Consider the following 23085-nt stretch of genomic DNA (forward strand, 5'->3'; position numbering starts at 1 on the left):
CCAGGTGAACCCCCCCAGCTCTCCCAGCCTGGCTCCAGAGCAGAGGGGCTCCAGCCCTAGAGCAGCTCTGTGGCCTCCTCTGGACTCACTCTAGCAGCCCCAAATCCTTCTGATGTTGGAGACCCCAGAGCTGGAAGCAGCTCTGCAGGTGGGGTCTTACCTGAGGGGGGCAGAGGGGCAGAATCCCCTCCCTTGACCTGCTGGCCCAGACCAGCATTACCAACACGGGGTCTCTGTGACCCTGGGGTCCTACATGTGGATCTCCACCTCTCTGACCTTCTCCAGACCCTTGGGAAAAACCTCCCCTGCTCCCAACCCCCTCCTTCGGCACGAGGATCGTGGTGGTGTGGAGATGAGACACAACTGGGAGCAGGAGCTGTGCCCGGGATCGTAGCTACTCCTTTATTATAAATCATGCCGTTAACGTCGCTCCTCCTCAGAGTTAGTATGTTAAACATTTTTCATTATATATATATCTATATAAAAAGGTGAAAACACCCCCCTTCCTTCACCAAAATGTCAGAACGGAACATGGCACCAGGAAGGAAGACAAATGAGGACCCCCAGCCAGGCGGGGTTTGCTGAGCACCAGAGAAGCTGCGAATCGGCCGAGGAGCAGGTGAAAATTAAAATACAGGTGGTAGAGTAACACAGGGAGGCTGGGAGGGTGCAGAGGTTTGCTCTGGGGAAAGAGGGCTGGCCCCTCCCCGCACTGTAGGGATGACCCTAAAGGAACAAAACGTCTTTGGATGAGATTTCCCATCTTTGGGATGTGGAAAGGCCTGAAAATTGTAGTGATAACAACAATAATGGTAACAGAAAGAATGTGCTTTGGAGATTTGAAGTCAGATCTCCTCTGCATGGAGAAGACACGTGTTGGCCCAGATTTGGGCAGGAGGTGACCTGGAGGAATGTCAAGCCTGCTCTTTTTCTGTCACCAGAGGTCTCCTGTGGGCAGAGGAGCGGGTGGCACTGGGACTGGCACCCGAGGCCACAGTGGCACATGGCCAGGCTGCCTTTGGGAGGCAAAGCACCTTTTGGAGGCAAAGCACCTTTTGGAGGCAAAGCACCTTTGGAAGTAAAGCACCTTTGGAGGTAAAGCAGCCTCAGAGGCTTTGGCATTCTCTGGGCAGGACCTGCAGGCTGGTCCTGAGTCAGGGCTGTGGGGACACCGTGGCAGGACAGTTCATGTCCTGTATCTCCTTTGCTTTGCTCCCTGCAGCCCAGCATGGCCTTGATGCCCATGAAGTGACCGTAACCCTGAGCACACACTCGTGCTTCGAGGAATAGACATGGCCATAAAAGTGACAGGAAAAATATGGGGACACCCCAATCAAAGTAGGTTGTTATGAGTGTTTGAATAACCCCCCTCTCCCAGCTAAACTGGTGTCACTGTGGAGTGACCTGCTCCCTCTCCCCTGCTGCAGGTCCCAAGGTGACAGGATGCAAACGAAATTCCTGCTCCAACCCCACTTCCCACAGCGGCTCTTCCTCAGGAGCCACACGCCACGCTCATCACCCGAGGCACCCAGACCCTCCTCCCTGTCTCCCCTGGGATCCCGAGGGAATGGCAGTACCCCTGGGTGTGCTCAGGCTCCCACTGCAGACCACAGTGCTCTGTGATACCCTCGGACGCGGGCATGGAACAGGATGAGGTGAGTGGTGCCGCTTCCCCCACTGGCAGGACCTGGGCCCACGACTAATAAATAACAACATCAGAACTTCAAGTAATGTCCCTGCCCACATTCCCACTCTCCCACCACTCATCCATGCTGGGAGCTGCAGTGGTTTAACTGGGAACCTGCCATCATGAAGCTCAGGGGGCGAAGGTTGCTGGTTTTGGGGGTTTGGGTGGCGCTGGCTCCCACTGGAAGGACGAGCAGTGTCTGTGTTGGAGCCAGGGGAGATTCCCAGGTTGGAGAGGAAGGGCCCGGCTCGGTGACCCTCCAGCATAGCTTTTGCCTTCCAGTTTTCCCACAGGGGTCAGGCTGTGTCCCTAATGCCCCTGGCAGGTTTTACAGCACATCTGTCGGAAGTAGGTCCGGCTGCAGAACTTGAACTTCAGGACGAGCGGGCAGTAGGCAACCTTGTTGACATCCTTGCACTCTGGGGGGGAGACAGAGGGAAGGAAGCAGAGTTACAGCTGCTCAAGGTGAGGAGAACCCCAGTGTCCAGCTCCTGGGGGTGTTCTTGCCAGGAAGCAGCAAGATGCTGTGATGAAGAAGCTACTGAGAACCTCACTGCTGAAAACCTCAGTCTGCCAAGGTGCAGTTCACAGACTCACAGAACATGCTGAGTTGAAAGGGACCCCCATGGATCATTGATTCCAACCCTCAGCCCTGCACAGGATCATTCCCAAGAGTCTCACCATATGCCCCAGAGGATCATCCAAATACTCCTGGAGCTCTGGCAGCCTTGGTGCTGTGACCACTGCCCTGGGGAGCCTGGTCAGTGCCCAACCACCCTCTGGGGGAAGAACCTTTTCCTGAGATCCAACCTGAGCCTGCCTTGACACAGCTCCAGCCATTCCCTGGGGTTCTGTCCCTGGTTCCCCCAGAGAAGAGCTCAGTCCCTACCTCTCCTCTGCCCCTCCCCAGGCAGTTGGAACTACAGTGAGGTCTCCTCTCAGTCTCCTCCTTTCCAGCTGAACATACCAAGTGCCCTCAGTGTCCTCCCACGGCTTCAAATCAAGGCCTTAAGTTACTCCATTTCTCAGGGTCACAGCACACCAGGTTGAACTGGTTGTCCCCCAGTGAGAGACAGCACTGGAACACAGAATGGCCCCACTTCCAACCCAAACCACTCTGTGGAATGATTTGGATTGGAAGGGACATTAAAGACTATCCAGTCCCACCCCCTGCCATGGGCAGAGACACCTTCCACTAGCCCAGGTTGTTCCAAGCCCCGTCCGACCTGGCCTTGGACACTTCCAGGGATGGGGTCTCCTCACCCCAGAGCCCAGCTTGGGCTGTGCTGGCTCTGATGTCCCTATACCACGTAGCCCCTGAGCTGGCAGTGCCCCACATTTCCCATCCCAGAGATCCCGTTCCCCTCACCCTCAGGGTTGTCCGTGGGTCCCGACTCGCACTTGGTCTCGCACTGCTGCATCCCCGGGGGCTGCAGGGCCTCCACACACTCACTGGACGGCTGCCCGGTGTGGGCCAGGCACTGGACGGATCTTCTCTGCTGGCCGAGGCCACACTGGGCCGAGCACTGTGGGGACAGCACACAGGGAGCTGTGGTGGCCACCACGGCTTTAGGAACACCTGCTGGGTGTTGGGAGGTGCAAAGGGTGCTGGGTGTGGTCATCCCTTCCCTCCCCAGGGACCTCCTGGCATGACAGTGCTGTTACCCCACTTCCCAAAAGGCTTGGTTTGAATCTCCAGGACTCAGTGAGGATCTCTCCATCCTGCCCTAAACCACTGGCTGTTCTCAGGCCTCCTGCACCCCAATGTCACCCTGCAGTTCCAGAGGTGTTGAGGGAAGGAAGGACTGTCAGTGCTGCCCTGCTGGGCTGTGGTGGGGGGACCAGCAGTGGCCCTACATGGAGCTGGGCCACTACAGCCCTGCTGACCCTAGGTACCCATGGGTCACACAACCTCCACGGGGCCCTGCTAGACCTGGGAGACTCCTGGGTCAGCTGTGCCCTTGGGCCACCATCACATGGCCTTCTGAGCCAGGAGGGAGCAAGGAACCCTGCCACAGGGTCCCAGATAGTTGTGGTGGCCACATAGGGTTGTGCTGGCTGATAAAAGCCTCATGTGCACGAGGATTTGAGGGGCTGGGGAGTTTTCCACGGGGAGGAGTGTCCCTACCTCTCCCCACTCGCCGGTGACCCAGCGGGGCGGGGGGCAGCGCCGCAGGTTGCACCTCATGCTGGTGGGGGGCTTGGAGGCCTCGTGGCACTGGGCCGTGGGCAGGGTCGCGCTGTGGTCGCCACTCTTGCACAGGACGATGCGGTGGCGGAAGCCGGGGCCGCAGTTCGGGGTGCACTGCAGGGAGGGGACACAGGGGGCACAGGTCAGGGGGTCCAGCAAGGAGCAGAGACAGGCAACTCTGGCTCCCTGATGTGTCCTCCCACCTTCCCTGTGTCCTGAGCTACAAGACCATTCCCCAGGTTATGCTCTCTATGGTGAGCTCTGACCTGGTGAGTGACACTGCCTCATAGACCAGGGCCCTCTGAGGGGTGAGGACTCTTGTTAATCACAGAATTACAGAATATTCTGAGCTGGAAGGGACCCACAAGGATCATCCAGTCCAACTCCTGGCCCTGCACAGACACCCCAACAATCCCACCCTGTCCCTTAGAGCGTTGTCCAAACGCTCCTGGAGCTCTGGCAGCCTTGGGGCCGTGCCCACTGCCCTGGGGAGCCTGGGCAGTGCCCCAGCACCCTGTGGGGGAAGAACCTTTCCCTGAGATCCATCCCAACCCCCCTGGCACAGCTCCAGCCCTTCCCTGGGTCCTGTCCCTGGTCCCAGAGCAGAGCTCAGTCCCTGCCCCTCCGCCTCCCCTCGGCAGGAGCTGCAGCCCCCGAGGAGTCTCCCCTCAGTCTCCTCTGCTCCAGCTGAACCAGCCAAGTGCCCTCAGTTGCTCCTCAGACCCATCCCCATCTCACTGTCCCTCCTTTGGCTCTTACCTCTGACCAGTCCAGGGCCACCCACTCTGGAGGGCATGTCTGGTTGTTACAGGGCTCCAGCATCTTTGGCCGTGGGTGGGAGCAAGAAGCATCATCCAAGGTCTTCTCCTCGGTGGCGGAGATCTTGCGCTTGCAGAAGACGCTGCGCGTGCGGACGCCCTCGTTGCAGCTCCGGCTGCACTCGGACCAGTTCCCAATCACCCACCTGGAGACAGGACAAACAGCAGAGCTTGGGAGGAGCTCAGTGGGCCAGGCTTGTCCTTGTCCTCATGCTCCTGCACTCAGTCCTTGGTCCTGTTCTGGTCACAGCCTCCCAGGCAGCTCTGGTTGAACCACAGAGTTCCTCCGCATCTCCCCTTCCCTTCAAGGGAAGGGCAAGGACAGATAGAGATGGGCTGAGACAACTTTGGAGGGACTCACTGAGTATCTGGGAGGAGAAAACTTCCTCTCTTCTGCAACAGAGCTGCTTTAGCCAGGCAGTGACACCCCTGGATACCCAACCAGTGTCTCACACATTGGTGTCATCCTGGTTTAAAACTGGTAGAAGGTGGAAAAGGATCCTTTGGAATAACTTTGGAATAATTGGATAATTTTGTGTATTACCTGACCAACAGGACTTTTTTTTTTTTGCTGTGGTGGGGGACTCTGACCCAGGAATGGCAGACAGGGGGGAATTTCACCCTCTTCCACACTGGCTTTCCCACCCTCCCTCCCTCCACCTGCTCCCTGCCACGGGACTCACGCTGGGGGACACGGCTCAGTGTTGCACAGCCTCTGCCTCTCCTGCAGTTTGTTTTCAGGGCTGCAGAAATGGTTGGAGACAGTTGAGCCATCAGAAAGTTTCCTGCACACCACAGACTGGATCTGGCTGCCTGCCAAGAGAAAAGAGGCAAAGGAGGAAAGAGAGGAGGACGGTGAGGGCTCACATGGAACTGGCCCCACAGCTCTGCTCCCGTGGGGGGATGTGACAGATCAGCCACTTGTCCCTGCACCTCAAGCCTTAACCTACTTTTCTATTCATCACCAAGGCCTCCTCTGACATCTCCAGTAAAAATTGGGGGTGTGAAATGATGGTGTCAACAACTGGACGTGGCACTCAGTGCTCTGGCTTAGTTGGCAAGGTGGGGATTGGTCACAGTTTGGACTCGATGGTCTTGGACCTTTCCAACCTTAATGATTCTATAAATCTGTGAATCTAAAGGTCACCAGCCAGGGCATGTCACAGGATGGAGGATCAAAGCATTCCAAGGATCTCATCCTCAAATAAACCTGTTCTAACCTTGGCCTTGTGACATTTTCTGGGCAGCACTGGGGGGAATAATTGGAACAAAGGGAGACAAACTCTTGGTTGAGGTCGAGCACACAAGACCAGGTCAGGGCCCTGAGCTTTAAACGGGGAACATTATTAAGCTCTTCTCTTCTGAACACCAGCTCAGTCCCTCACAGCCAGGATCTCTAGAGCCACAAGACATGGCCCAAACCTTGGTGTCGATCCCCACGGGAACCAGCTCAAGGGATTCAGGGGAGCACCAGTGGTGTTTCTGTTCCCATACATGTGGATCTGAGGCCAGAGGGACTATTGTGATTGACCAATACGTCCTTGCCCCATCCCTGGAATTGTCCAAGGCCAGGTTGGATGGGTCTTGGAGTAACCTGGGCTAGTGGAAGGTGTCCCTGTCCATGGCAGGGGGTGGAACAGGATGAGCTTTAAGGTCCCTCCTGATCTAAAGCAATTCCATGATTTGATGCATTGCATAAGTAAATGGGTTTAAAAGGGCCTGGAGTGCCAGGACAAGGGGGAAAGGCTTCTGATACTGCCAGAGGGCAGGGTTAGATGGGCTATTGGGAAGAAATTCTTCCCTGTGAGGGTGGGGAGGCCCTGGCACAGGTTGCCCAGAGAAGCTGTGGCTGCCCCTGGATCCCTGGAAGTGTCCAAGTCCAAGTTGGATGGGGCTTGGAGCAACCTGGGCTAGTGGAAGGTGTCCCTGCCCATGGTAGGGGTGGAAGAAGATGGGCTTTAAGATCCCTTCCAGCCCAAACCATTCCATGATTCTATGATATGCCACCTCCCACCACTTCCACCACCCACACGTGTTCCAGCTGCAAGTGGCCCCCAGGTTGTTTGCCCTGGCTCTCTGCCCACAGGGTTGTGTTGGCTGAGTGCAGGGTGGGAACGTGGAGAGACCCAAGAGCTCCTTGAGAGCAGAGCAGAACAGACACCACTGTCCGTGCTCTGCCCTGGTGCAGCCCAGACACAACAGTGGGAGTCCCAGCAGTGCAGACATGTATCCCCCCCAACTAAAATGGGATCAAACCTCACCCCCTGCACACAGCACGGAGCATTTGGTCCATGGGGTGTAGTGCCAGGAATACTGGTTGGAGCCGTCCCTGCCAACGGGTGCGTTGAACTTGTAGCGGATCCCCTGCAGCTCCGTCCGCACCAGGACCTGCAGAGAAAGGCACCACCAAGGCCTCAGTGCCGCTGAATCCAGCATGACCATCTGGATCATCCCACGATCTCTCTTAAATCAAGGGCAGCTGAAATCTTCCCCCCTTTCCCTTTTCCAGTCCTTCTCAGAACTGGCACAGTAGCCAGTCACCTTTGAAGGTGACACAATCAGGGAACAAGCTCCCATGCACTTAAGGATTAAATCATCCCAAAGCCTGGCAAATTGGGAGGGAGACCTGAGAATTTAGCCCAATTTGCCTCTGATTTCTGTGTCCCTTTACTCCAGACAGCAAGGGCAGGGGCTGATTAGGTCCAGCAGCTTGAAGCTGAGCCAGGGGAGATTTAGGATGGATCTCAGAAAAAGGTTCTTCCCCCACAGGGTGCTGGGGCACTGCCCAGGCTTCCCAGGGCAGTGGGCACGGCCCCAAGGCTGCCAGAGCTCCAGGATTGTTTGGACAACGCTCTGAGGGACAGGGTGGGATTGTTGGGGTGTCTGTGCAGGGCCAGGAGTTGGACTGGATGATCCTTGTGGGTCCCTTCCAGTTCAGAATATTCTGTGATTCTATGAACTCCCACGTAGCACGGCAAATTCCCCTTAGCCCTGACCAGGTGGGGCACAAAGGAACCATGTTACCAACCATGACAAAGAGGGTGATGTTGGTGGGTCCCAAGGCCTCCAGCGACTCGGGCTCCTCAGGGGATCTCCTGTAGTGGAATGTTGTGCCGGCGATGTCAAAGCGTCGGGGGGGATCGATGGAAAGCCTCCCGTTGAGGAAATACTCACCGCTCTCCCCTCTCAGCGCTGCAGGGACAGGGGGGGAAGGTCAGCAGAAGGGCTGGAAGCACCTGGACCAACTTCAGCCAGGTGCTTCTCACCTGCAGTGCTATGACAGAGGGTAAATGGCACCAGCCTTATCTTACAGGGAGGGGAGAGGTGGGGTGTGGGTCAGGGTCACACAGAAAATCAGTGTCTCATCTCAGCCTGCCCAGCACTTCACTGTGGGAAGGAAATGCCCTGGGGGGCTGAGCCAGCTGCTGGGAGGGTGTGGGGACAGCTCGCAGTGTGAAAGCGGTGGCCACGAAGCCAGGCTCAAATCCGGCTGTGCAAACGGGGTCCCGGCTGCCGGGGCTGATGGAGGCAGCGAGTGCCCCGAGCCGGGCTGTGCTTGCCCGGGCGAGTCGCTAGAGGGGGATCGGACCGCTCGCTCCTTCCCCAGCGCATTCCCACGCTCTCCCTTCGCCCTCTGCCACCAACACTCTGGGATCAGCTCTGTGTCACTCGCTGCTGGCAACGACCCCAGTGCCACCGTGCTCCGGGGCAGGGAGGATCCTTCGTGCTCATGAGGATGCTCCCTCCACCTCAGGTGCCAGCAGAGATCCTGGGCAGGGAGAGCCTGATGACAGCAGGTGATAGCGATGGGAGCTTGGGCTGTGCCCCAGAGCACAAAGATCCAGGGTGGATGGACACAAGGAGTCCCCATACACTGAAATGGAGGGGATGTCGGCATGTCTGATCCCCCAGCTGGGCTGGGGGGATGATCCAGGAGAATCTCACTGCAAAATCCCACCAGTGCCAGCGATCCAGGAAGGCTCCTGCTCCTGCAGAGCCGCTGCAGTGCCCACCCTGCCCACCCCTCCACCGCTGGGAGGGCAGAAAGGGAAGACAAGGGCAAAGAAAATGCTCCTTGTAAAAGCAAGAGAGAGCGTAGCTGGAAAATCAAGCCCAATAAGCTGGGAGAGAGGGGAATGCCAGGGAGCCACAGGCAGCACCAAGAATGGTAGGATTTGCTCAGGGTTATGGTGCACAAGACAGAGGCAGCACCACAGGGACAGAGGGGACACTTGGATATGGCTTGGGATACACTGCTCTGCCAGCAGACCCCGCAGCCCTCTCCTGCTCCCAAATCCCACCCTGGGAGCCCTGGCCCCATCCCTGGTGGCAGTGGGAAGTTCTTGCTGGACCTTTCCCGCACCCTATTAACCACAGGGAAATAGCAGAGCAAGAGGTGCCAGGCTGGGATTTCAGCACCCCCAGCCCCATCTCACCCAGGTAGTTGATGGAGAGGTTCAGCTCCCGGATGTCGATGTGGACGGAGCCCTTGGGAATCTGGATCACCTCCTCATAACCTGTGAGACAACCCAGGGCTGGTGAGTTGGAATGCTCAACCTCTGAGCCCAGAACCAGCCCTGCCCTGGGCTGGGTGGGAGTGAGCCCCCTCCTATCCCTGGGGAAACGCTAAATGATGGAAAGAGCATTTTGAGCACCAGGACAGTGCCCTGCTGGCTCTGCAGTTCGGGCTCTGTGATGGGACTGGCTGTGCTGGGAAGGTGCTGTGGAGCTGGGATCTCCATGGGAAACTCCCAAGCCTGGCTCAAGGGAGGCATGAGCTGGGGAGGAGGGAAGGAGCTTGGAGCTCTGAGTCAGGGATTTGGGTGCCAGCACTGAGGGGGGCACAGCCTGGTCAGTGACAGGGGGGGTTTGTTCCCTGATGGCAGCCCGGTCCTACCCCTTGGGGTGTTTCTCTGGGATACGTCCCTGCCTGTCCTGGGTGAAGCTGAGAGGGGATTTGGGGGTGGGTGACACTGGCCAGGCCACTCACTCCCTACCTCCCTCTGGCAGGGACTGGTTGAAGATGCCCTCGATGGTCTCACAGGAGCTGCCGTCGCCCCCACATACACGACACTTGTCCTCCTTCGAGTCCGAGCCCAGGACACGGTCACAGCCCACGTGCTGGAGGAAGGGGCAGCATGGAATTAGCCATCCTGGTGGGACCTTTTCCTCCGCACACCTGACCTGCAGCATCCCAGGAAGGCCATCCCTGGCTCCACCTCACACCCATCACCACACCATACAGTGCTCAGCAGCATCACCTCTCCAGGAACAGCCCTTGGGGCTCTCCAAGGCTGAGGAGGTGCAGGCAGAAATCCCATGACTGTGGGATAAGGCAGAGGTTGGGATGCCTGTGTTGAGCTGCTGGAGCTGCAGCAGCCCAAGGGAAGCCATGTCCCTGCAGCTCAGGTGTCCCTGTGGAGCCTCTGGCTCTGTCCCACTGCCACGGTCCGAGGGGGATCGTGGGGGTCACCAGCACCTGTAGTGCAATGCCCCTTCTGTTCCACAGTGTGTTCAGCCCCACGGAGACAAAGAGATCCCAGAGACACAGGAAGGGAGACAGACACAGACAGAGCCTGTCTGTCTGTCTGCCTGCTGGGGGACATTGGCCACTCCCACAGCACTTGCTTATAATTAAACTTTTATGGCCCCTCCAGATCCCATTTCAAGGGGAATATCAAATGCCCAGGGCTACACAGGCTGTGAGTGCAGAGGCCCATGTGCACACCCAGGGCCTGGAGACAGGACAGGCACAAGCCCAGTGTGGGTGAGCTCCTACCCCCCAGTGGAACTGGGAATCAGAGAGTCATGGAATGGTTTGGGTTGGAAGGGATCTTAGAGGTCATCTTGTTCCAACCCCTGCCATGGGCAGGGACACTTTCTACTATCCCAGATTGCTCCAAGTCCAATTTGGCCCTGGACACTTCCAGGGATGGGGCAGCCACAGCTTCTCTGGGCAACCTGTGCCAGGGCCTGACCACCCTCACAGCCAAGAATTCCTTCCCAACATCCCATCTAACCGTGGGATATTGGGAATATCTCTCTGGCAGTAGGAAGCCATTCCCCCTTGTCCTGTCCCTCCATCCTTTGTCCCCAGTCCCTCTCCAGCTCTCCTGCCCCTCTCCAGCCCCCTTTAGGCCTGGGAAAGGGCTCTCAGGTCTCCCTGGAGCCTTCTCTTCTCCAGGTGAACCCCCCCAGCTCTCCCAGCCCTCCACCTCTGCCATGTCCGTGTGGGCAGGTTGAGGGCAGTGCTCCCATGCCTGGGGGTCTATCCTTGCCTCCCCATCCCTGTCCCAGGTCCCAGCAGCACCTTGCACTCCCCGTTGACACAGATGTCATTAGAGTCCTGCCGACACGGGGTCCCGTCCACCACGGCCGCCGCCCGCTCCGTGTAGAAGTTGAAGCCCTCGGCCAGGCAGTTGAGGGAACAGGCCTTCACACCCCCTGGGGAAGGAGCAGAGGGTCAACTGGTGCTGCCAAGGAGAGAGGAAAGATGTGGAGACGCAGGAGGATGTCCCTGATGAGCAGAGAGACCCGCAGAGGCACCGTGTCAGGGCCCTTCAGATGGACACCGACCCACGGTGAGACACTGTCCCTCCTGCACAGCCTGGGAGGCAGGGGCTGGATATGATGGGGAAGGAAACAAACTGGTTCTTTTCTGGGTCTTCTGGCACTTTACAGCTCCTTGTGCCCACTTTACAGACAGGGAAACTGAGACAGCACCTCTTCAGTGAATCGTCCAAGGGTTTTTTCAGCTCCCAGACCAGAACAATCAAGTTTTTCAACTCCTACACCAGTTACTAGGCCAGAGCAACCATTTCTTTGTGTTTGACACTGGTGGATACTGAGTCCTTCACAGCAAAGATGATGACAGCAGTGTGAGGATGAAGGGGGAAGGATGCCCAGGTTACTGCTAAAATATCTGTTCCCTAACACCCCTCGCCAAAGCATCAGGTAAGGAACAGAGGCTGGATAGGTGGATATTGGCTTATAGTGCCTGGGAGCAGGATGTGGGACCAGTTATGGAAGGAGATACCAAAGCAGAGCAGTTCCCTCTCTCCTGCCATTAGATTTTATCAAATGCTGGTGTGGATTGAGCCATTTTCTGCATTTCCTGAGCATCCCAAGGAGACCCAGCAGCCTGCATGACCCTGGCAGAGAAGCCTGAGCTGTGGCAGTTCCCTCCTGCAGGCACCAGCAACAGTCCTGAGTCCTGTGCCAGAGCTGGGAAGCATCTGGGATGGGAGAAAATCTGCAAAACTTGCAACTGGATACAGCACATCAAAGGGGCAGGGGGAGGGGAGGCCCAGCTGTGCCTGGGAGCATCCAAGAGCAGCTGTGGGGAAGGAAGAGCAAAGCCGGAAGAGGGAGGAGCAGGAGGAGACATGAGAGGGGAATTCAGCAGCTTGGAGGCATGTTGTGGAGCAGAATGCCTGGGCAAGCCCCTGGAGAAGGTCTGGGAGCCTGGGAAGCAGCTGCTGAGCAGGGGGAACTCAGCACCCACCACTGTCCTGCCTTTGAGAGCCAAGAGCAGAGCCTGGACTTGGGGGTCCCTGCACAGAGGTGAGATTGGGGTCTGGGAGCTCGTGCTCCATGTGGGATGAGTCCCTGCTGGCTCACCTCATCTAGTCACTTGGGAAAGGCTTGCAGGTGGTGGACTTCTGCACTTAAAAGTCTTATGGAAGAAAAATGGGGAGCAGGAGAGTGGAAGAGGAAGGAGTGGAGAGAAGAGTGACCCTGAGTTAGTACCTATGTCCTGATGGCTGGAACAGTCCTCAGTACACCCTCCCTGGTGACAATTTCCAGTCAGGATTTGCCCTTGGCAGCCAGGTCACTATCCACCCACCAGAGGAAAGGAGACTGGTACCACTGCCCAGCATCTGTTGGGAGCTGGAGTGTCCTCATCACTCAGCTGGCCAAGAGGTAGTCGGGTGGTTTGGTCACCTGGTCCTCGTTCAGGTGGCTCCAGTGACAACTGTGTCCCCATGACAGCAACACTGACCAAGGGTGAGCCCAGATCCCAGAAAGATCCTTTGGAACAGCACAACATGCCTTGAAATTCCAGGAGATGGGAATTATTTTCATCAACAACCAGGATCCAGTCTCTCCCAGCGTGTGGGTGGTTTGGTGGGAGCTGCGCTTTTTAGGGTGGGAGTCTGAGGGCTCTGCATCCCCCCAGGCTGGCTCAGTGCTGCCCAGCAGTACCTGAATCCACAGGACTTGAGTGGGATGCTCAGCACAAGCTCTGTAGAGCCTGTTGTGGGTTCATGACCACGAGAGAAGAGCGACTTCCACAGAACGAGTGAGACCTCCCAGCCTGGGCACTGCCCAGCCAGTGTCACTAATTAGAGAATATCCTGAGTAGGAAGGATTCACATGGATCATCAATTCCAACTCCTGGCCCTGCACAGACACCCCAACCATCCCACCCTGTCCCTCAGAGCGTTGTCCAAACGCTCCTGGAGCTCTGGCAGCCTTGGGGCCGTGCCCACTGCCCTGGGGAGCCTGGGCAGTGCCCCAGCACCCTCTGGGGGAAGAACCTTTCCCTGAGATCCATCTTAAACCTCCCCGAAACATCTTCATGCCATTCCTTCAGGTCTACAGCCCTCTGCTCCTGGAGAGGTGAACTCCCCCCAGCCAGGCATCATCCTGCAGACTTTGACCCCCACTCCTCACTTTGGTTTGTAGTCCCAGGTCAGCACAGCCTCAGTTACACCTTCGAATCTTTAATGCAGCTATTAAAATAGAATATTTCCAGCTGGCTGCCTCTCAGTGTGTTTTGTTCCTCCTGCCTGTCCTCTCCCATAGAGGAATTAAGGCTTATTACAATTTCTGATTAGCAATCTCCTGTTTTCTGCAAGGATCTGCTCCTCCCCATCCCTCTCACAGCCCCGTGACTCCCGCACACGCCAAGAGCAAGAACAACTGAGCGAACCGAGCAAAATAAACAAACAAACAAAGCCGCATTCCAGGAGGGATCTGCTGACTGCTGAGCTCCGAAAGGCTGAGCTCAGCGCTTCCAAACATCTCCCACTCCCGGGGTCTGGGCTCTGGGAGCACTGGAAATCAGCGCCAGGAAAACAGGCTGTACCGCCCCTGCACAGCCCGACCTCGGTGCCGGTGACCCGGCGGTGTCAGTGGGTGGCTCCTTCCCTTCCCAAATTCCTTGCAGGATTGGTGCCTTCCCCCTCCAAACTCCTTGTCTTGGGGTGGGGGTGCTCCATGCCCAGGGTATTTCCCCAGTAATTATGGGGTCAAGCATCTGATGGGGAAAGGGCACAAGCAGCCTTGAGCCACTGCCCCTTTTTGGGAAGCTCAGGGATGCTGAGCTGAGAGGGGGAAGGGATTCAGCAGAGGATCAGGGTGGTGAACACAGCTCCCTAAGAGTGCCCAAAAATAACCTGAGGAGCAGATATGCTGTCAGCTGGAGGGTGGAATGCCCAAGGACGAGGCTGCCAACACGGATCCTGGGGGGCTGCTTGTGCCAGTGGGGAGGGAGGGAGTGACACCCACCACACCAGAGCTCTCTGGGCACCACTGGAAGAGCCCAAGAGGGAGTGAGGGAGGTGATGATCAGCCCTCACCACCTCCCCAGAGCTGGGCAGGGATGTCTGATGGCACAGGGGCTGCAAGGGAGAAACACAGGGCCTGGCAGCAAACCATCAGTGGCAAGGGGAAGATAAGAGGGGACTGTTCCCTGGGGGTCTTATCTACGACATGGAGAAAGTGGAGGTGCAAGGCACCTCCCCCATAGATGTACCTCTGACACCCAAATGACTCCAAGTATCACGAAATCCCACAGGCATGTGAAGATGCTGCTGAAATCAGAGAATCACAGAGGGGTTTGGGTGACAAGGGACTTCCAAAGACCACCCAGTCCAACCCCCTGCCATGGGCAGGGACACCTTCCACTATTCCAGGTTGCTCCAAGCCCCATCCAACCTGACCTTGAACACTTGCAGGGATGATCATTCCCCACAGACAACCCGGAGAGCTGAGAGGGAACTCCCAGATCTCTTCAAGGCATGAATGTACCAACACTTGTAGCCTCCTGGGAGGGGGACAGGTTTTGTTACCTTATTTTATGACAGAGGAAGCTGAAGCAGAGAGAGAAAGGGGCTCTTTTTAAAAGCCAAAGCAAAAATCCTTGTCAGAATCAGGTTAAAACTCAAGAGCTGATGTTGGACCAACCATTCCCTGGACTCCCACCACGGGTCCATGCCTGGGCAATAGAGAGGTCTGAGTGAGGGCAGCTCCAGCCTGCAGGGCTATCTTGCACCTTGGCATCCATTGGGGTCTTTGTGTGACTTACTGCTTCACAATTATTCCATTTTTATTGATCCATCCCCTGCAGCCTCAGCACATCTGCTCCAGCTGCAGGAGCCCCCTGGGAGCTGTGTTATTTACACAGCTGGGGAGGATTTCCCCACTCAAGTTCATTAACTGTATGAAGGAGATTCACTGTTCCTTCTCATTATTAAGAGATTTCTGCCACAGGGGCCTGCTCCTACCCCCTCTCCTCACTGGACCTTCTGCAGGACACAGGATTGCTCTTGGGATGAGGGAATTGCTGCTCTTTGGAGGATCCACCAGCTTCCATCCCTTCACCTGTGCAGCAGCTGAAAGCTTTACCTGCCTGTCCTCTTTCCTCCCCATCAGACACCATCACTCCCTTCTCTTGTCCATCCTCCTCTTCACTCCCTCAGCAGTTCAGGAAACAAGACCTGAGGGAAGAAGCTGAACAGCTCTGGTGCTGCTGGAGTTGGTTCTGGCAGAGCAAGGAAGTTAAGGGGAGGTTGCACAGGGGTTGGCGACCCAGGATGGGGGACAGCAGATGCCTGGAGGGGTGCACATCAATCCACAGGCAGGTGAGGGGGTGGCAGCACATCCCAGGAGCACAGAAAGGGCAGCCTGCGGGCCCTGGGCTAGTGGGAATCCTGACTAACTGTCCGTCAGACCCCTTGGACCACAAGACCTGTCCCTCCAGAGCATGACAGAGAGCAAAGCCAGCTCTGTCTGAGCTGGGGGATGCTCAGCCCAGCCCAGCACTCACCCCCACTGTAGGTTTTCCAGGTGGGATGCTCAGCCCAGCCCAGCCTAGCCCAGCCCAGCCCAGCACTCACCCCCACGGTAGGTTTTCCAGGTGTAGTACTTCCCTCGGAAGGGGACGTTGTCGAACTCGGCGCACTGGAGCTCTCGGAAGTCCTGGGAGCCGGGTGGGCAGTCCTGGAGACACAACCAGGGGTCAGGGCAGGGCTGGGGCAGCCTCACTGGGCTGCTGACACACTGACACCAGCCCTTGGAGGACAGGGACACCAGCCCTGACACTGGGCACTGCTGCAGGATGGCAGGAGAATCCCTCCTGCAAAGCTGGACATGATTTAAGACCAACAGCACTCAGGTGCTCTGACTGAGATGTGTCACTTGGAAGCCCAGGAAAGCAATAGAACCCTCTATTTTCCTCACCATCAGCCTGTGGAAGTTAAAGCTACCATTCCCCAGGTCCAAAGCTTCACTGATCATCCCTACAGCAAAATTCTTTCTCTGCTCCCCTTGAGGTTTAACCCTCAGCCCTGGGAAGCAAAGTCCTACCCGGCATTTCATGAGCTGCTCATGGAGTGTGTGAGGCATCCCTGCCATGTCAGAGCTGGAACCCTCTGATCTCTCCTCCCTTGCCTCTCTATCTTTTTGGGCCCCTCTTGATGCTGAAGCCCCACAGGTATGAACCACCCACCCTTGGAGCAGCTCGCAGACGTGCACGGTCCTGCTCGCTGTTCCCCCCCATGGGATTGCTGCTGGAACACCCTGTTTTTGCCTCCCCCAGCCACCTCCTCTTCCTGTGGGTCCCACAGCTGCACATAACACCCTGCATTGTGTGGGAAGGGCTCCCAAATCGTGGCTGGGACACAGCCCTGCCAGCCCAGCACTACTCACGTCGGTGTTGCAGGACCGGTACCTCTTCCTCTCTCCCAGGCAGTACTTCCCTCCGATCGTGGGCCTGCCAAAACCAGGAATGAGATGGTGCAACCAGCTCGGGGCAGGGAGTTGTGTTTGTTGCCCCAAGTCTGCGGGAGGACCATGGCTTCTCCCAACCCTGCTGATCCTGCCTGGATGGGCTGGGAGGAGGAGCAGCCTCCAGCAGGGCTCACACACTGGGCTGGATGTGCACAGTGGGGTTGCATAAGTGTTTTTGGGTCTGTGGCTGTGGATCCAACACCAGCACAAAGCATTGAGCTGCTGGGAAAACAGGACATGCAGGAGCTGTGAGCAGAGCAGAGACCTGCACAGGCACCTGGCTGTGCCTTCTGATACCTTAAAATCTATATTTTATAAGGTTTTAGTACAGCTTGTTAGTACCTTTAGCTTTGTACAAGATTTCTAAAAGTGCTGTTGAACATTCCTTGTTAAGAATTTCAAAGGACAAGGGATTTTAATGAGGTGAAGTTTTCTACCTGTAAAAATGTACTGAAAAAGAGACCTGACACTTGATATAAGTAGCCAAAGCTACTCAGGGGCCTTGAAACCATTCCAAAAGGGTCAGAGGAGATGAGGAAGACAAGAAGATGAAGGCATAGTCTTTTTAGGACCACTGAGTCAAATCTGAGGTGTGGCAGGGGCGTGGTGAGGGCAGTGCTATGGGAGGGATGGTTTTGGAAGCGGGTGCAACAGATGAGGTGATGCCCAAAGATTGTGATCGGAAACAGAATATTGTAATTAGAAACTGGATATTGTAATGAGATGATAGTACAAAGTTGTAAAAGCCTCTGTAATCGGCGTGTGCAAAATATTCTTGTGTACCATCGGCACCGCAATAAAGAAGTGCTTTTTGCCTTTCAGTACTCCAAAATAGTCCAGAGAATTATTCTCTGATTTTAGGCAGCACTTCTCCATGGGACTGAGCAGTGTTGGCCATGGCAGGGCCAGGCTGACCCCCTCAGCACCCCCACGTACCGCGGGCTGTCGCAGTGGCGCACGGACGAGGACACGCCACCGCCGCACGTCCTGCTGCATTCCCCCCAGGATGACCAGGACCCCCAGGCTCCATCCACACCCTCAGGGCGGGTTCCAAAAGGCACACACTCCCTCTTGTAGCACCACTGTGGAGAGAGAGAGAGCTCTGAACACCCTGAGCACATGGTCTGACCTCCCAGAGTACTCCCCAACCTCCGTCGGACATGGCAGGCAGTTCAGGGCTGGGATGCAATTTGATCCTGGGAAATCTGGACTTGGAGCTGCACACGCCTTGGAGCCAAGTTTCAGAATCACAGAATTGCAGAAACTTCTGAGTTTAAATATTATTATTTAAATATATAATATTTAATATATATTATTTTATAATGTTCCGGAAGGGATCATCAGATTCAACTCTTATGTGAATGGTCTGTACAGGGACTGAACCCACCACGTTGGAGTTATTTAGCACCATTCTCTGACCAGCTGAGCTCTCCATGGCACAGGGCACTCACCTCTCCCTGGGCACCCCCTCCTCCAAGTCACACTGTCACCAGCTCTGTACAGTGTACTTGGGGTTTGCAGGGGTGCTGGAACCAGTGTCCCCACTCCTAGGCCCCGGGGCACCATCCCATGGGACAGGCAGCCACAGACAAGGGGGTCACATCCCCACCTCTGTGGGGTGGTGAAGCACTGGCACAGGTTGCCCAGAGAAGCTGTGGCTGCTCCATCCCTGGAAGTCTCCAAGGCCAGGTTGGACGGGGCTTGGAGCAACCTGGGTAGTGGAAGGTGTCCCTGCCCATGGCAGGGGGTGGAAGTGGATGGGCTTTAAGGTCCCTTCTAACCCAAAGCATTTTGGGATTCTCTTCTAAAAGGGTCCTGGGTCAATCAGGGTGACCAGTGTTGTGAGCAGGGACACCTAAGAGCACACACCCCACTGCTTACAAAAGCTCATGGCAGTAATTCCCAGGTGGGAATTGGACTGGAGCTGCTGCTGCTGGGCAGAGCCAAGACCCCTGGGGGACATGGACACCTCCACTTCCAGCTGCTCTCTCCCAGGACAGAGTGAGCTTTGTGTGCACTGGGCTCTCAAGTTGTGGTTAATGTGTTAAAACAACCTGACCTGCAAAGGGCCCAGGTTAAAATAACGTTTAAATCGCAATTTATTGTTACTGAGGATCCTTAAAGAACCTGCCTGTCCCCGTCCTACTGGGAGACAGATGCTCATGGAAACTTGCCTAGGAAGCATTTCCCTCGGCCCTGGAAATCGTCCCACACCCCCTGGAGTCCCCCGTGATGGGAGGAGTGGGACGGTGCCAGAGGAGTGGGACGGTGCCAGAGCCGCTGCCGTTCCCCAGGCACGGAGCCCACACCGTGCCTTGGGGGCTGAGATAATCCCAGGAAGGAAGAAACTGCTGTGTGCTCCTTCCAGGGGCTGATAACCCACCCTGGAGCTGCTGGCACAGCCTCTCCCGGCTCCCTCTGAGCCAAGATCTCCACGGGCAGCCCAGCCAGCCAGGAAAAATGCCTCCCAGGACATGCAGGAGAGACCTCCTACACACCAGCAGCTCTGCAAAGGAGGATCCCAGGTGGAGGAGATGCTCTGCAGGCACAGCCTGACCAGTTCCCTGCTCCAGACCGGAGGGACTGGGGCTCCTTCTTCTGCAGGCAGGGCCCAAGAGTTCACCAGCCCCTGCAAACCCCCCAGGCACTCAGGGATCCTGAGAGCATCAGTGATGGGTCCCTTCCAACTCAGCACAGTCTATGATTCTGTGAGCCAGTGATAGGCTCTGTCCTTGCTCCAGGAGCAGATCCCAGCTCCCTCTCCTGTGGAAAACATGGACTTGTGCAGGTTGAGAGACCAGATGTGAGTAGGGGGCACGTGGGGAGGGAGGATATGTAAAGAAAAGCATCCTCACAGGGTACACTGACCATAACCTGGGTGATAAGTGATGGATTAATGGAAATTAAAATAAAAATACAAAGGAAAAGCAAATCAGGCAGGGAAGGAACCAGCAGGATGCTGAACCTGCCAGGCTTCTGGGGCACCTCGAGGGCAGCAGGATCCAGACCTGAAGTCACTCTCTGTGGGTTCTGGGTAAGGTGGAGCCAAACAACCACAGGAGATCAGTTAATAAAAAAAACAGGGAGAATTTTGGAGGAGGAAACAACAGAGGTCTGGGATGTGGGCACAGCCACCATCCAGCAGAACTTGTCTCAGCCTTCCCCCCTCACTGCTTCCCCAGTTGGGTGTCAGAGCACAGGAACTCAATCTCTCCTTTAATCTTGCATTCCTGAAATACCTTAAATACCCTGATCCTTCCCTCTGCTCTTCCCAGGAGAAAGTGAGAAGCCAGGAAAGACCTTGGAGAGCTGCTCCAGCCAAGGGCTGAGGTCTGGAGGCCACCAGCCAGGAGCTCCAGCAATGCAGAAACTTAACACAAAGGTGCATCTTCTTCCACCCAAGGATATCAAATCACTTCCAAAATATGAATTAATACAAAAGGAAAAGAAGCAGCCCAGGAAGGGAACTGAGCCAATCACTGGGAATAGCTCCTGTGAGTTCTGGGGGGCTGTGTCTGCTTCACTTCTCTCAAAGCTTTTGAAGAACTCTGGTTATAAAACAACTTGTAAGTGGGTGGAAAAGGGAGATTTAAAAGTGGGAAAAGCTGGTAAAAAGAGATGACTAGGAAGAAAAAAATGCCATTGTCTCTGGTGAGTGTGCAGCAGGAGGGGTGTCCAGCCCCAGGAGCTGTCTGCTCCTCTCTGACCTAATTTTCAGAGAAATGTTCACAAAGAATAATGAATTTGTCAAAGACATCCTTGTTCCTGCACATCAGCTTCTCCACCTTCTTAAGGATTTGAAAATTTTCTCGAATTTCTCAGGAATTATAAAACACATCCATCGAATGGGGAATGTCCCAGCCCTGATTCTCTATTGTCCCAACCATTATTTACTTTGTAAAGTCTCTTTGTCTTAGCAGTGCTACCCATTTGCTTTATACTGGTGCAAATGGGTGTAGGAGGAGCAGGGAATGAAGTTCTATGAGCAGTCAAGTCAAAATTCATGTTCAAAAATATATGGTCAGGAAAAATCCTGCCCTTCTCTCTCAGTTGAGTGTGAAAAACAAAGGTTTCATCATATTTAGCCAGTTTTTCACAAGTTCCTCTGAAAACATGTTACAAACCCATTGTCCCTCCTGGGAGAACTGGGGGAAAAATCCCTTTTTTCTCAGGGCTGCCAGGAGATCCCAGCAGACCTGAAGACAAGATGTTCATCTAAGGAATATGGTGTTGTTTGAGGTCACTTTACTGTGCCTCAAGAGAGACCAAGAAGCTGCTGGAGCAGGGATTTCATATTCCATATTCCAGTATCGCACATATTCCATGGTCCAGCCCTACACAAGCTGAACTGTCCTTTGGGGTGATTATGGGTCCCTGGGCTCCATGGCCCATCCCAGCTTCCCTCCATGGCAGCGGGGAGGGCAGGGATGGCTCCAGACTGGGAGGCAGGGTCAGACAGGCTGGTGGGTGCTCTTAAATCAACTCCTCACTCCCCAGTGCAAACAATAATCCCAGTTACTGCTGGGAGAGGATTCAACCACTCCCTGTCAACTCTCTGCAGTGCCCTGGGCTGCCTTACCCCCTTCTCAATGGTGTTGGTTTGGCAGATGGTCCCCTCAGCAGCGGGGATGCTGTTGGTTATGCAGCGGTTGCTCTTACTCAGGCACCATAACTCACTGCAGACTTCCTGGAAAGACAGAGATTTTGGGGGGGGGGGGGGGGGCGGAGGGAGGAGGGAAGAGACAAAGAAACAAAACCAAGGTTAGGATTTGCTTGTACCAGGGCCTGCAAGGCTGGGACAGCAGCACCTCAGTGTGCTTGGGAGGCACCAGCTGGGCTGGGACACGGGACACAAGTGTTTTCAGCTTAGTGGGGGCAAAATGAGACCAAATCCTGCCCCAGGGGCACTGACTGCTCACCCCCTTCTCTAGACTAATCTTAAACACTTCTCCCAGGCCTGGGATTCTCTGGATGTGGAAGTTCACTGAGCTCAGGTGCCAGAGCCAACTCCCCAACCAGCCCAAACCTGCTCCATGTGGCACAGAGGGCACCTCTCCTTGGACACCTCAGGGAGGTCTGAGCTAATCCCACCATCCTGACTCCCTCCTCAGGGGAGACACCTAAAATCCACATCTGAGTTTTCTGCCTGGTCATATTCCTTATGAAATAACTTATGGAAAACTTGCTGCTTTGCAGGGAACAGCTTACCATGACTTAGGTTATACCTGAAAGTGTTAACAGGTTCACACTCTCACTGAGGGAAACTGTCTCAAGGTGTAAAAGCAAAGCCCAGACAGCCACAGAGATGAGGAATATTTCCAGTTTTGGGTCTGTGCAATGGAGGATGAGCACAAGGGCCCCATTCCCAGCACTTGCCCTGTTCCATATGGACCTAGATCTGCCTCTGCAGGAATGTAGGACTCTCTGGGAGCATCAACATGGCACATCTGTCACCTCCCACTGCAGCTCACAGTGTAAGCACCTCCACCATCTCCAGCCAGTCCAGCAGTCCCAAAGGGAAGACTCCTCTGGAAGATTTAGAGCTGTTTTCAGAATAACCAAAATATTTCCAGATACTGAGTCAGCCCTTAAGCAGCTTCAGAATTGGGCACTTCTGCTCTTGGTCTCTGCTTGGTGCAGTTGGGTCCAATGAGTGACATTGGGCTGAGGACTCCAGGTCTTTCCAGGAGATTTCCTGAGCCACAGATCCTGAGCTTCAGCCCATCCTGATCTCTCAGAGCTTCAGCAAACACAAATCTTCCCTTGGCTGTTCCAGGACCCACCCAAAAGTTAGGTCTGTGTCAGAGACAGCTAAATCAGAAAGTCCAGACCCTTTGGACCTGCTGTGTCACTCAACCAGCCAGGCTGGACTTCAAGACCTGCAAACTGCAAAACCCAAAATCCAGTTTCCTTAGTATCTTGCCCAGTAACCATACTGCTCCTATTCCTAATGAAAAAAAACCTATGGAAAACTTGCTGCTTTTCAGGGAGCAGCTTGACATGACTTAGGACATGACTTAGGTTTACATGAAATATTGAACAGGTTCACAATGTCAATGAAGGAAACTCTGGAGGTCTGACAGCAGAACCTGAACTGCCCCAGCTGCTGGTAATGCACTCCCAGCACTGTCATAGAATCATGGAATCATTAAGGTTGGAAACACCTCTCAGATCATTAAGTTCAACCATTACTCCAGCACTGTCATGGTCACCACTAACCCCTGTCCCCAAGGGCCACATCCACACATTGTTTGAACACTTCCAGGGATGGTGACTCCACCACTGCCCTGGGCAGCCTGTGCCAATGGCTGACCACCTCTTCCATGAAGGAATTTTCCCTAATATCCAATCTAAACCTTCCCTGGTACAACTTG

General features: G+C 55.3%; 1 protein-coding gene across 2 annotated transcripts in view; it reads right to left on the reverse strand.

Annotated features, from left to right (window-relative positions):
* Nucleotides 1-388: 388 nt before the first annotated feature.
* The window catches only part of ADAMTS10 (ADAM metallopeptidase with thrombospondin type 1 motif 10), a 50431-nt gene continuing 27734 nt past the window's right edge, over nt 389-23085 (reverse strand). For both annotated transcript variants that reach the window (XM_051810579.1, XM_051810578.1), the window contains 14 exons: nt 21291-21398; nt 17648-17793; nt 16631-16694; nt 15820-15922; nt 11007-11140; nt 9694-9817; nt 9133-9213; nt 7725-7888; nt 6958-7084; nt 5380-5509; nt 4638-4842; nt 3816-3992; nt 3057-3213; nt 389-2106 (listed from right to left, as the gene is read on the reverse strand). In XM_051810579.1, the coding sequence (XP_051666539.1) occupies nt 1997-2106; nt 3057-3213; nt 3816-3992; nt 4638-4842; nt 5380-5509; nt 6958-7084; nt 7725-7888; nt 9133-9213; nt 9694-9817; nt 11007-11140; nt 15820-15922; nt 16631-16694; nt 17648-17793; nt 21291-21398 (1830 nt within the window). In that variant the 3' untranslated portion in view covers nt 389-1996. The remainder of the gene's footprint in view (nt 2107-3056; nt 3214-3815; nt 3993-4637; nt 4843-5379; nt 5510-6957; nt 7085-7724; nt 7889-9132; nt 9214-9693; nt 9818-11006; nt 11141-15819; nt 15923-16630; nt 16695-17647; nt 17794-21290; nt 21399-23085) is intronic.

The sequence above is a fragment of the Manacus candei genome, unplaced genomic scaffold (assembly GCF_025592945.1).
Source record: "Manacus candei isolate 608988 ecotype Guabito, Panama unplaced genomic scaffold, ASM2559294v1 h1tg000078l, whole genome shotgun sequence".
Classification (NCBI taxonomy): domain Eukaryota; kingdom Metazoa; phylum Chordata; class Aves; order Passeriformes; family Pipridae; genus Manacus; species Manacus candei.